The 15,205-nt window shown below is 48.4% G+C and overlaps 1 protein-coding gene across 8 annotated transcripts in view; it reads right to left on the bottom strand.

Annotated features, from left to right (window-relative positions):
• Window positions 1-14,478, bottom strand: part of LOC137345646 (class I histocompatibility antigen, F10 alpha chain-like) — a 49,979-nt gene extending 35,501 nt beyond the window's left edge. For 6 of the 8 annotated variants that reach the window (XR_010968586.1, XR_010968588.1, XR_010968587.1 and 3 more), the window contains exon 1: window positions 14,050-14,477. Coding sequence is in view for 4 of the 8 variants with exons in the window: in XM_068008888.1 (XP_067864989.1) it covers window positions 14,050-14,359 (310 nt within the window). In the remaining 4 variants the exon portion in view is untranslated. Of the gene's footprint in view, window positions 1-14,049 lie in introns of all 8 variants that reach the window. The other 2 variants (XR_010968589.1, XM_068008887.1) reach the window with 1 other exon arrangement.
• Window positions 14,479-15,205: the final 727 nt, after the last annotated feature.

The following is a 15,205-nucleotide window of genomic DNA, read 5'->3' on the forward strand; positions in this document are numbered from 1 at the left end:
ACCCCACAGAGAGAGAGACATCAGGGCATGAACCCCAAAACATCAACCCCACAGAGAGAGAGACATCAGGGCATGAACCCCAAAACATCAACCCCACAGAGAGAGAGACATCAGGGCATGAACCCCAAAACACCAACCCCACAGAGAGAGAGAGAGACATCAGGGCATGAACCCCAAAACACCAACCCCACAGAGAGAGAGAGAGAGACATCAGGGCATGAACCCCAAAACATCAACACCACAGAGAGAGAGAGAGAGACATCAGGGCATCAACGCTAAAACACCAACCGCACAGAGAGAGACATCAGGGCATGAACCCCAAAACATCAACCCCACAGAGAGAGAGAGACATCAGGGCATGAACCCCAAATCAACAACCCCACAGAGAGAGAGACATCAGGGCATGAACCCCAAAACATCAACCCCACAGAGAGAGAGAGACATCAGGGCATGAACCCCAAAACATCAACCTCACAGAGAGAGAGAGACATCAGGGCATGAACCCCAAATCAACAACCCCACAGAGAGAGAGACATCAGGGCATGAACCCCAAAACATCAACCCCACAGAGAGAGAAAGACATCAGGGCATGAACCCCAAAACATCAACCCCACAGAGAGAGAGAGAGAAAGACATCAAGGCATGAACCCCAAAATACCAACCCCACAGAGAAAGAGAGACATCAGGGCATGAACGCTAAAACACCAACCGCACACAGAGACACATCAGGGCATGAACCCCAAATCACCAACCCCACAAAGAGAGAGAGAGAAAGACATCAAGGCATGAACCCCAAAATACCAACCCCACAGAGAAAGAGAGACATCAGGGCATGAACCCCAAAACATCAACCCCACAGAGAGAGAGACATCAGGGCATGAACCCCAAAACACCAACCCCACAGAGAGAGATGGACATTAGGGCATGAACCCCAAAACATCAACCCCACAGAGAGAGAGAGACATCAGGGCATGAACCCCAAAACATCAACCCCACAGAGAGAGAGACATCAGGGCATGAACCCCAAAACATCAACCCCACAGAGAGAGAGACATCAGGGCATGAACCCCAAAACATCAACCCCACAGAGAGAGAGACATCAGGGCATGAACCCCAAAACACCAACCCCACAGAGAGAGAGAGAGACATCAGGGCATGAACCCCAAAACATCAACCCCACAGAGAGAGAGAGACATCAGGGCATGAACCCCAAAACATCAACCCCACAGAGAGAGAGAGAGAGACATCAGGGCATGAACCCCAAAACACCAACCCCAGAGAGAGAGAGAGAGACATCAGGGCATGAACCCCAAAACATCAACCCCACAGAGAGAGAGAGAGAGACATCAGGGCATGAACCCCAAAACACCAACCCCAGAGAGAGAAAGAGAGACATCAGGGCATGAACCCCAAAACATCAACCCCACAGAGAGAGAGAGACATCAGGGCATGAACCCCAAAACACCAACCCCAGAGAGAGAGAGAGAGACATCAGGGCATGAACCCCAAAACATCAACCCCACAGAGAGAGAGAGAGAGACATCAGGGCATGAACCCCAAAACACCAACCCCAGAGAGAGAAAGAGAGACATCAGGGCATGAACCCCAAAACACCAACCCCACAGAGAGAGAGAGAGACATCAGGGCATGAACCCCAAAACATCAACCCCACAGAGAGAGAGAGACATCAGGGCACGAACCCCAAAACATCAACCTCACAGAGAGAGAGAGAGAGACATCAGGGCACGAACCCCAAAACATCAACACCACAGAGAGAGAGAGAGAGACATCAGGGCATCAACCCCAAAACATCAACACCACAGAGAGAGACATCAGGGCATGAACCCCAAATCAACAGCCCCACAGAGAGAGAGACATCAGGGCATGAACCCCAAAACATCAACCCCACAGAGAGAGAGAGAGAGACATCAGGGCATGAACCCCAAAACACCAACCCCACAGAGAGAGAGAGAGACATCAGGGCATGAACCCCAAAACACCAACCCCACAGAGAGAGAGAGAGACATCAGGGCATGAACCCCAAAACATCAACCCCACAGAGAGAGAGACATCAGGGCATGAACCCCAAAACACCAACCCCACAGAGAGAGATGGACATTAGGGCATGAACCCCAAAACATCAACCCCACAGAGAGAGAGAGACATCAGGGCATGAACCCCAAAACATCAACCCCACAGAGAGAGAGACATCAGGGCATGAACCCCAAAACATCAACCCCACAGAGAGAGAGACATCAGGGCATGAACCCCAAAACATCAACCCCACAGAGAGAGAGACATCAGGGCATGAACCCCAAAACACCAACCCCACAGAGAGAGAGAGAGACATCAGGGCATGAACCCCAAAACACCAACCCCACAGAGAGAGAGAGAGAGAGACATCAGGGCATGAACCCCAAAACATCAACACCACAGAGAGAGAGAGAGAGACATCAGGGCATCAACGCTAAAACACCAACCGCACAGAGAGAGACATCAGGGCATGAACCCCAAAACATCAACCCCACAGAGAGAGAGAGACATCAGGGCATGAACCCCAAATCAACAACCCCACAGAGAGAGAGACATCAGGGCATGAACCCCAAAACATCAACCCCACAGAGAGAGAGAGACATCAGGGCATGAACCCCAAAACATCAACCTCACAGAGAGAGAGAGACATCAGGGCATGAACCCCAAATCAACAACCCCACAGAGAGAGAGACATCAGGGCATGAACCCCAAAACATCAACCCCACAGAGAGAGAAAGACATCAGGGCATGAACCCCAAAACATCAACCCCACAGAGAGAGAGAGAGAAAGACATCAAGGCATGAACCCCAAAATACCAACCCCACAGAGAAAGAGAGACATCAGGGCATGAACGCTAAAACACCAACCGCACACAGAGACACATCAGGGCATGAACCCCAAATCACCAACCCCACAAAGAGAGAGAGAGAAAGACATCAAGGCATGAACCCCAAAATACCAACCCCACAGAGAAAGAGAGACATCAGGGCATGAACCCCAAAACATCAACCCCACAGAGAGAGAGACATCAGGGCATGAACCCCAAAACACCAACCCCACAGAGAGAGATGGACATTAGGGCATGAACCCCAAAACATCAACCCCACAGAGAGAGAGAGACATCAGGGCATGAACCCCAAAACATCAACCCCACAGAGAGAGAGACATCAGGGCATGAACCCCAAAACATCAACCCCACAGAGAGAGAGACATCAGGGCATGAACCCCAAAACATCAACCCCACAGAGAGAGAGACATCAGGGCATGAACCCCAAAACACCAACCCCACAGAGAGAGAGAGAGACATCAGGGCATGAACCCCAAAACATCAACCCCACAGAGAGAGAGAGACATCAGGGCATGAACCCCAAAACATCAACCCCACAGAGAGAGAGAGAGAGACATCAGGGCATGAACCCCAAAACACCAACCCCAGAGAGAGAGAGAGAGACATCAGGGCATGAACCCCAAAACATCAACCCCACAGAGAGAGAGAGAGAGACATCAGGGCATGAACCCCAAAACACCAACCCCAGAGAGAGAAAGAGAGACATCAGGGCATGAACCCCAAAACATCAACCCCACAGAGAGAGAGAGACATCAGGGCATGAACCCCAAAACACCAACCCCAGAGAGAGAGAGAGAGACATCAGGGCATGAACCCCAAAACATCAACCCCACAGAGAGAGAGAGAGAGACATCAGGGCATGAACCCCAAAACACCAACCCCAGAGAGAGAAAGAGAGACATCAGGGCATGAACCCCAAAACACCAACCCCACAGAGAGAGAGAGAGACATCAGGGCATGAACCCCAAAACATCAACCCCACAGAGAGAGAGAGACATCAGGGCACGAACCCCAAAACATCAACCTCACAGAGAGAGAGAGAGAGACATCAGGGCACGAACCCCAAAACATCAACACCACAGAGAGAGAGAGAGAGACATCAGGGCATCAACCCCAAAACATCAACACCACAGAGAGAGACATCAGGGCATGAACCCCAAATCAACAGCCCCACAGAGAGAGAGACATCAGGGCATGAACCCCAAAACATCAACCCCACAGAGAGAGAGAGAGAGACATCAGGGCATGAACCCCAAAACACCAACCCCACAGAGAGAGAGAGAGACATCAGGGCATGAACCCCAAAACACCAACCCCACAGAGAGAGAGAGAGACATCAGGGCATGAACCCCAAAACACCAACCCCACAGAGAGAGAGAGAGACATCAGGGCATGAACCCCAAAACAACAACCCCACAGAGAGAGAGACATCAGGGCATGAACCCCAAAACATCAACCCCAGAGAGAGAGAGATGGACATCAGGGCATGAACCCCAAAACATCAACCCCACAGAGAGAGAGAGAGACATCAGGGCATGAACCCCAAAACACCAACCCCAGAGAGAGAAAGAGAGACATCAGGGCACGAACCCCAAAACATCAACCCCAGAGAGAGAAAGAGAGACATCAGGGCATGAACCCCAAAACATCAACCCCACAGAGAGAGAGAGAGACATCAGGGCATGAACCCCAAAACACCAACCCCACAGAGAGAGAGAGAGACATCAGGGCATGAACCCCAAATCAACAGCCCCACAGAGAGAGAGAGATCAGGGCATGAACCCCAAAACACCAACCCCACAGAGAGAGAGAGAGACATCAGGGCATGAACCCCAAAACACCAACCCCACAGAGAGAGAGAGAGAGACATCAGGGCATGAACCCCAAAACATCAACCCCACAGAGAGAGAGAGAGAGAGAGACATCAGGGCATGAACCCCAAAACACCAACCCCAGAGAGAGAAAGAGAGACATCAGGGCATGAACCCCAAAACACCAACCCCACAGAGTGAGAGAGACATCAGGGCATGAACCCCAAAACATCAACACCACAGAGAGAGAAAGACATCAGGGCATGAACCCCAAAACATCAACCCCACAGAGAGAGAGAGAGAAAGACATCAAGGCATGAACCCCAAAATACCAACCCCACAGAGAAAGAGAGACATCAGGGCATGAACGCTAAAACACCAACCGCACACAGAGACACATCAGGGCATGAACCCCAAATCACCAACCCCACAAAGAGAGAGAGAGAAAGACATCAAGGCATGAACCCCAAAATACCAACCCCACAGAGAAAGAGAGACATCAGGGCATGAACCCCAAAACATCAACCCCACAGAGAGAGAGACATCAGGGCATGAACCCCAAAACACCAACCCCACAGAGAGAGATGGACATTAGGGCATGAACCCCAAAACATCAACCCCACAGAGAGAGAGAGACATCAGGGCATGAACCCCAAAACATCAACCCCACAGAGAGAGAGACATCAGGGCATGAACCCCAAAACATCAACCCCACAGAGACAGAGACATCAGGGCATGAACCCCAAAACATCAACCCCACAGAGAGAGAGACATCAGGGCATGAACCCCAAAACACCAACCCCACAGAGAGAGAGAGAGACATCAGGGCATGAACCCCAAAACATCAACCCCACAGAGAGAGAGAGACATCAGGGCATGAACCCCAAAACATCAACCCCACAGAGAGAGAGAGAGAGACATCAGGGCATGAACCCCAAAACACCAACCCCAGAGAGAGAGAGAGAGACATCAGGGCATGAACCCCAAAACATCAACCCCACAGAGAGAGAGAGAGAGACATCAGGGCATGAACCCCAAAACACCAACCCCAGAGAGAGAAAGAGAGACATCAGGGCATGAACCCCAAAACATCAACCCCACAGAGAGAGAGAGAGAGACATCAGGGCATGAACCCCAAAACACCAACCCCAGAGAGAGAGAGAGAGACATCAGGGCATGAACCCCAAAACATCAACCCCACAGAGAGAGAGAGAGAGACATCAGGGCATGAACCCCAAAACACCAACCCCAGAGAGAGAAAGAGAGACATCAGGGCATGAACCCCAAAACACCAACCCCACAGAGAGAGAGAGAGACATCAGGGCATGAACCCCAAAACATCAACCCCACAGAGAGAGAGAGACATCAGGGCACGAACCCCAAAACATCAACCTCACAGAGAGAGAGAGAGAGACATCAGGGCACGAACCCCAAAACATCAACACCACAGAGAGAGAGAGAGAGACATCAGGGCATCAACCCCAAAACATCAACACCACAGAGAGAGACATCAGGGCATGAACCCCAAATCAACAGCCCCACAGAGAGAGAGACATCAGGGCATGAACCCCAAAACATCAACCCCACAGAGAGAGAGAGAGAGACATCAGGGCATGAACCCCAAAACACCAACCCCACAGAGAGAGAGAGAGACATCAGGGCATGAACCCCAAAACACCAACCCCACAGAGAGAGAGAGAGACATCAGGGCATGAACCCCAAAACACCAACCCCACAGAGAGAGAGAGAGACATCAGGGCATGAACCCCAAAACAACAACCCCACAGAGAGAGAGACATCAGGGCATGAACCCCAAAACATCAACCCCAGAGAGAGAGAGATGGACATCAGGGCATGAACCCCAAAACATCAACCCCACAGAGAGAGAGAGAGACATCAGGGCATGAACCCCAAAACACCAACCCCAGAGAGAGAAAGAGAGACATCAGGGCACGAACCCCAAAACATCAACCCCAGAGAGAGAAAGAGAGACATCAGGGCATGAACCCCAAAACATCAACCCCACAGAGAGAGAGAGAGACATCAGGGCATGAACCCCAAAACACCAACCCCACAGAGAGAGAGAGAGACATCAGGGCATGAACCCCAAATCAACAGCCCCACAGAGAGAGAGAGATCAGGGCATGAACCCCAAAACACCAACCCCACAGAGAGAGAGAGAGACATCAGGGCATGAACCCCAAAACACCAACCCCACAGAGAGAGAGAGAGAGACATCAGGGCATGAACCCCAAAACATCAACCCCACAGAGAGAGAGAGAGAGAGAGACATCAGGGCATGAACCCCAAAACACCAACCCCAGAGAGAGAAAGAGAGACATCAGGGCATGAACCCCAAAACACCAACCCCACAGAGAGAGAGAGACATCAGGGCATGAACCCCAAAACATCAACACCACAGAGAGAGAGAGAGAGACATCAGGGCATGAACCCCAAAACATCAACCCCACAGAGAGAGAGAGAGAGACATCAGGGCATGAACCCCAAAACACCAACCCCACAGAGAGAGAGAGAGAGACATCAGGGCATGAACCCCAAAACATCAACACCACAGAGAGAGAGAGAGAGACATCAGGGCATGAACCCCAAAACACCAACCCCACAGAGAGAGAGAGAGACATCAGGGCATGAACCCCAAATCAACAGCCCCACAGAGAGAGAGAGATCAGGGCATGAACCCCAAAACACCAACCCCACAGAGAGAGAGAGAGACATCAGGGCATGAACCCCAAAACACCAACCCCACAGAGAGAGAGAGAGAGACATCAGGGCATGAACCCCAAAACATCAACCCCACAGAGAGAGAGAGAGAGACATCAGGGCATGAACCCCAAAACACCAACCCCAGAGAGAGAAAGAGAGACATCAGGGCATGAACCCCAAAACACCAACCCCACAGAGAGAGAGAGACATCAGGGCATGAACCCCAAAACATCAACACCACAGAGAGAGAGAGAGAGACATCAGGGCATGAACCCCAAAACATCAACACCACAGAGAGAGAGAGAGAGACATCAGGGCATGAACCCCAAAACACCAACCCCACAGAGAGAGAGAGAGAGACATCAGGGCATGAACCCCAAAACATCAACACCACAGAGAGAGAGAGAGAGACATCAGGGCATGAACCCCAAAACACCAACCCCACAGAGAGAGAGAGAGAGACATCAGGGCATGAACCCCAAAACATCAACACCACAGAGAGAGAGAGACATCAGGGCATCAACGCTAAAACACCAACCGCACAGAGAGAGACATCAGGGCATGAACCCCAAAACATCAACCCCACAGAGAGAGAGAGACATCAGGGCATGAACCCCAAAACACCAACCCCACAGAGAGAGAGAGAGACATCAGGGCATGAACCCCAAAACACCAACCCCACAGAGAGAGAGAGAGACATCAGGGCATGAACCCCAAATCAACAGCCCCACAGAGAGAGAGACATCAGGGCATGAACCCCAAAACACCAACCCCACAGAGAGAGAGAGAGACATCAGGGCATGAACCCCAAAACACCAACCCCACAGAGAGAGAGAGAGAGTAATCAGGGCACGAACCCCAAAACATCAACCCCACAGAGAGAGAGAGAGAGACATCAGGGCATGAACCCCAAAACACCAACCCCACAGAGAGAGAGAGAGAGAGAGACATCAGGGCACGAACCCCAAAACATCAACCCCACAGAGAGAGAGAGAGAGAGACATCAGGGCATGAACCCCCAAACATCAACCCCACAGAGAGAGAGAGACATCAGGGCATGAACCCCAAAACACCAACCCCACAGAGAGAGAGAGAGAGACATCAGGGCATGAACCCCAAAACACCAACCCCACAGAGAGAGAGAGAGAGACATCAGGGCATGAACCTCAAAACACCAACCCCACAGAGAGAGAGAGAGAGAGAGAGACATCAGGGCATGAACCCCAAAACATCAAGGCCACAGTGAGGGACAGAGGGACATCAGGAGATGAACCCCAAATCCTGAACTGCGCGCACACACAGACACCCCATCTCCCACAGATATCAGAGCATAAAGCCTAAAACAGCAACGCCATACATATATAGAGAGAGACATCAGGGCAAGAAGCCCAAACACAAAACCCACAGTGACAGTATATGAACCCAAAGATGCATCCAAGCAACACAAGATAGAGCCCATATGAATAAAAACCAACACAACACAACATAGAGCCCCTGTAAATAAACCCCAACACAACACAGAGCCCCTGGAAATAAACACCAACACAACACAGAGCCCCTATAAATAAACACCAACACAACACAGAGCCCCTGTAAATAAACCCCAATAAAACACAGAGCCCCTATAAATAAACCCCAACATAACACAGAGCCCCTGGAAATTAACATCAATACAACACAGAGCCCCTGGAAATAAACACCAACACAACACAGAGCCCCTGTAAATAAATCCCAATAAAACACAGAGCCCCTATAAATAAACACCAACACAAAACAGAGCCCCTGGAAATAAACCCCAACACAACACAGAGCCCCTATAAATAAACACCAACACAACACAGAGCCCCTGTAAATAAATCCCAATAAAACACAGAGCCCCTATAAATAAACACCAACACAAAACAGAGCCCCTGGAAATAAACCCCAACACAACACAGAGCCCCTATAAATAAACCCCAGCACAACACAGAGCCCCTATAAATAAACCCCAACATAACACAGAGCCCCTGGAAATTAACACCAATACAACACAGAGCCCCTGTAAATAAACACCAACACAACACAGAGCCCCTGTAAATAAACCCCAATAAAACACAGAGCCCCTATAAATAAACACCAACACAAAACAGAGCCCCTGGAAATAAACCCCAACACAACACAGAGCCCCTATAAATAAATCCCAGCACAACACAGAGCCCCTATAAATAAACCCCAACATAACACAGAGCCCCTGGAAATTAACACCAATACAACACAGAGCCCCTGAAAATAAACACAACACAACACAGAGCCCCTGTAAATAAACACAACACAACACAGAGCCCCTGTAAATAAACCCCAATAAAGCACAGAGCCCCTATAAATAAACACCAACACAAAACAGAGCCCCTGGAAATAAACCCCAACACAACACAGAGCCCCTATAAATAAACCCCAGCACAACACAGAGCCCCTGTAAATAAACCCCAACATAACACAGAGCCCCTGGAAATTAACACCAATACAACACAGAGCCCCTGTAAATAAACACCAACACAACACAGAGCCCCTGTAAATAAACACCAACATAACAAAGAGCCCCTGGAAATAAACCCCAACACAACACAGAGCCCCTATAAATAAACACCAGCACAACACAGAGCCCCTATAAATAAACACCAACACAACACAGAGCCCCTATAAATAAACCCCAGCACAACACAGAGCCCCTATAAATAAACCCCAACATAACACAGAGCCCCTGGAAATTAACACCAATACAACACAGAGCCCCTGTAAATAAACACCAACACAACACAGAGCTCCTGTAAATAAACACAACACAACACAGAGCCCCTGTAAATAAACACCAACACAACACAGAGCCCCTGCAAATAAACACAACACAACACAGAGCCCCTGTAAATAAACACAACACAACACAGAGCCCCTGTAAATAAACCCCAATAAAGCACAGAGCCCCTATAAATAAACCCCAGCACAACACAGAGCCACTGTAAATAAACCCCAACATAACACAGAGCCCCTGGAAATTAACACCAATACAACACAGAGCCCCTGTAAATAAACACCAACACAACACAGAGCCCCTGTAAATAAACACCAACACAACACAGAGCCCCTGTAAATAAACCCCAGCACAACACAGAGCCCCTATAAATAAACACCAACACAACACAGAGCCCCTGTAAATAAACCCTAGCACAACACAGAGCCCCTGTAAATAAACCCCAATAAAACACAGAGCCCCTATAAATAAACCCCAACACAACACAGAGCCCCTATAAATAAACCCCAGCACAACACAGAGCCCCTGTAAATAAACACAACACAACACAGAGCCCCTGTAAATAAACACCAACACAAAACAGAGCCCCTGGAAATAAACACCAACACAAAACAGAGCCCCTGGAAATAAACCCCAACACAACACAGAGCCCCTATAAATAAACCCCAGCACAGCACAGAGCCCCTGTAAATAAACACAACACAACACAGAACCCCTGTAAATAAACACAACACAACACAGAGCCCCTGTAAATAAACACAACACAACACAGAGCCCCTGTAAATAAACACAACACAACACAGAGCCCCTGTAAATAAACACCAACACAACACAGAGCCCCTGTAAATAAACCCCAGCACAACACAGAGCCCCTGTAAATAAACCCCAACACAACACAGAGCCTCTATAAATAAATCCCAACACAACACAGAGCCCCTGTAAATAAACACCAACATAACAAAGAGCCCCTGGAAATAAACCCCAACACAACACAGAGCCCCTATAAATAAACACCAGCACAACACAGAGCCCCTATAAATAAACACCAACACAACACAGAGCCCCTATAAATAAACCCCAGCACAACACAGAGCCCCTATAAATAAACCCCAACATAACACAGAGCCCCTGGAAATTAACACCAATACAACACAGAGCCCCTGTAAATAAACACCAACACAACACAGAGCTCCTGTAAATAAAGACAACACAACACAGAGCCCCTGTAAATAAACACCAACACAACACAGAGCCCCTGTAAATAAACTCCAGCACAACATAGAGCCCCTATAAATAAACACCAACACAACACAGAGCCCCTGTAAATAAACCCCAGCACAACACAGAGCCCCTGTAAATAAACCCCAATAAAACACAGAGCCCCTATAAATAAACCCCAACACAACGCAGAGCCCCTATAAATAAACCCCAGCACAACACAGAGCCCCTGTAAATAAACACAACACAACACAGAGCCCCTGTAAATAAACACCAACACAAAACAGAGCCCCTGGAAATAAACACCAACACAAAACAGAGCCCCTGGAAATAAACCCCAACACAAAACAGAGCCCCTATAAATAAACCCCAGCACAACACAGAGCCCCTGTAAATAAACACAACAAAACACAGAACCCCTGTAAATAAACACAACACAACACAGAGCCCCTGTAAATAAACACAACACAACACAGAGCCCCTGTAAATAAACACCAACACAACACAGAGCCCCTGTAAATAAACCCCAGCACAACACAGAGCCCCTGTAAATAAACCCCAACACAACACAGAGCCTCTGTAAATAAATCCCAACACAACACAGAGCCCCTGTAAATAAACACCAACATAACAAAGAGCCCCAGGAAATAAACACCAACACAACACAGAGCCCCTGGAAATAAACCCCAACACAACACAGAGCCCCTATAAATAAACCCCAGCACAACACAGAGCCCCTATAAATAAACACCAACACAACACAGAGCCCCTGGAAATAAACACCAACACAACACAGAGCCCCTATAAATAAACACCAACACAACACAGAGCCCCTGGAAATGAACACCAACACAACACAGAGCCCCTATAAATAAACCCCAACACAACACAGAGCCCCTGTAAATAAACACCAACACAACACATGGTCCCTGTAACTAAACCTCAACACAACAGAGCATCCTGTAAATAAAACCCAACATAACTCAGAGCCTCTGTAAATAAACCAGTACACAACACAGAGCCCCTGTAAATAAACACCAACACAACACATGGTCCCTGTAACTAAACCTCAACACAACAGAGCATCCTGTAAATAAAACCCAACATAACTCAGAGCCTCTGTAAATAAACCAGTACACATCACAGAGGGCCTGTAAATAAACCCCAACACAACACAACACAATACAGAGCCCCTGTTATCCAAAGGGGTGGATTTATGCTCCAGCTGAACAGAGCTTTGGTTAGAGCACATCTGGAGAGCTGTGTTTAGTTCTGAACACTGCACCTCTGGAACGATCTATTGGGCTTGGAGTGGGTACAGGGCAGATTGATTGGGTTCAGGACAAATTGCTTAGATTTGGCTCATATTCTCTCGAGTTTAGAAGATTAAAGGGTGAATTATTGAAGTGATTAAAATGTTACAAGAATTTGATAGAATAGATACAGCAAAACTACTTCCTGATTGGGGGAATGACGAATATGGGGATATAGTCTTCACATTGGAGCTACGCCGTTCAGGGGTGATGTCAAGAAAGACTTCTTCACACAAAGGCCAGTGGAAATTTGGAAATTGCTCGATCAAAAGGCTCTGGATGCTGGGGATCAATTGGAGTTTTCAAAATGAGAGATATTTGTTCACTAAGGGTATCAAGGGATAATGGAACAAAGCTGGGAAACAACAAGAACTTGTATTTATATAGTGCCTGTGACATTACACAATATCCCAAAGTGCTTCACAGGGGCATTACAAAACAAAATATGACAGAGGGCCACATAAGGAGATATTAGAACAGCGGATCAAAAGCTTGGTTAAAGAGGTAGGTTTTCAGGTGTGTCTTAAAGGAGGAAAGTGAGTTAGAGAGGTGGAGAGGTGTAGGGAGGGAATTCCAGAGCCTGAGGCCTTGTCAATCAAAGGTAAGGGTACCAATGGTGGAACGTTTAAAATCAGGGATGTTCCAGAGGCCAGAATTAGAGCAGTACAGATATCTCAGAGGGTTGTGGAACCGGAGGGTGTTACAGAGGTTGGAAGGGACGAGGCCATGGAGGGATTTGAAAATATGGATGAGAATTTTCAAATTGATATTTGTTTAACTGGGTGCGAGTGTAGGTCAGTGAGCACAGGGGTGATGGGTGAATGGGATTTGGTGCAAGTTAGGAAATGGGCAGCAAGGTTTTGGATGACCGCAAGGTTACAGAGGGTAGAATGTGAGAGGCAAGTCAGGAGTGTGTTAGAATAGTGACGTCTGAAAGTAACAAAGACATGGATGAGGTTTCAGCAGCAGAAGAGCTGAGAGAGGGTGATATTACAGAGGTGGAAATGGTAAATGAAGTTGAGGTACAAATCAATTATGATCAAATACAAATGCTGTTGCTATCGTTCTCTCTCTCTATCTCCATTCTGCAGTCCCATGTCCCTCACTCCCCCTAAAGTCTCTCTCCATTCTCCAGTCCCAGTGCCCAGTCTAGCACTGAAACCCTCTCAGAGCCCATTACCCACTGACTAAGGGTTAATGCCCCAGTACCCAGCCTGGCACTGAGTCCTCTCAGAGCCCATTACCCACTGACCAAGGGTTAATGCCCCAGTACCCAGCCTGGCACTGAGACCCTCTCAGTCCCCATTACTCACCTGCAGAGACTCCTCCACACAGGAGGACCAGTTCTATCACTCCAATCATTGTTGCTTCCCTCAACAGTCTGGGATGAACAGTTTGTGGGGCATCCTTTTCCCAAATACTGTCTCGGGCTCTGTGAGCTGTGTCCAGTTCAGACTGTGTGATTCCTCTGCCCCGTGTTCTGGGTCTGTGAGCTGTGTCCAGTTCAGACTGTGTGATTCCTCTGCCCCGTGTTCTGGGTCTGTGAGCTGTGTCCAGTTCAGACTGTGTGATTCCTCTGCCCCGTGTTCTGGGTCTGTGAGCTGTGCCCAGTGCTGATTGCATTAAATCAGAAGATGTTGTTGGTTATTCAGACTGCTGCATACTGATTGGTTCGTTGGCATATTTGTGTCCAATCAGAATAAAACTACAGTAGTCTCTGGGCGAAAAAGATTTAGAAACCAGGAGCTGTGAATTGAAAAAGGGAAAGGTTTGCAGAGTGAGTCTACCTCCAAGGAAGACCAGTGACGCTCCAATGTCAATAAGCAGGATGGCAAATCAGTGTGGAGGGGATATTGGAAACTGTAAGATAAACAATGGGTTAAGGGAGAAGGTAGCTGTAAAAGTAACCTAAAGGATACACAGGCAACATTAAAGGCTGCACCACAGACCAAGTCAACCCCAGATACAGGAAACCACAAATAGTGTCAACAGGAACTCGTGTTTGCTCAGGTTTAAAGTAGACATGTAGAAGTGTGGTGGAACGGCGAATGGTCCAGGAGGGGCTGGAAGATGCAACTGATTGAGATGTTCCTGCTGACAAGGGCAATACTGACTATCTTAGGGATGGACCCTGCTTAACTATTAGCACAGGCGGGTGGAGTAAGACAAGGAGCCCTGAAACATTCTAGAGCATCTTTAACATTTATATCTTGGGAGTAGGGGTGACAGGAGGAGAAGGGAAGTGAGCACCAGCCATGAAAGACCCCAGATTTAAATCCTTATTCCTTGTTTGATTATCTCTCATTCTAAAGGAGAAGGTGGGAGTGTCGGTCTACACAGGATTGGACTGGGAACAAGCTATATAAGAGGTGACACCAGGTTGGGATCATCCAGCAGGTGAGTGAGTTTGAGCAGCGGAGACTCAGAAAAGGCAGGTCTCAGCTGTGGACGAGCCTTGTCCCACTAGGG

This window comes from Heterodontus francisci, chromosome 29, assembly GCF_036365525.1.
Source record: "Heterodontus francisci isolate sHetFra1 chromosome 29, sHetFra1.hap1, whole genome shotgun sequence".
Lineage (NCBI taxonomy): Eukaryota > Metazoa > Chordata > Chondrichthyes > Heterodontiformes > Heterodontidae > Heterodontus > Heterodontus francisci.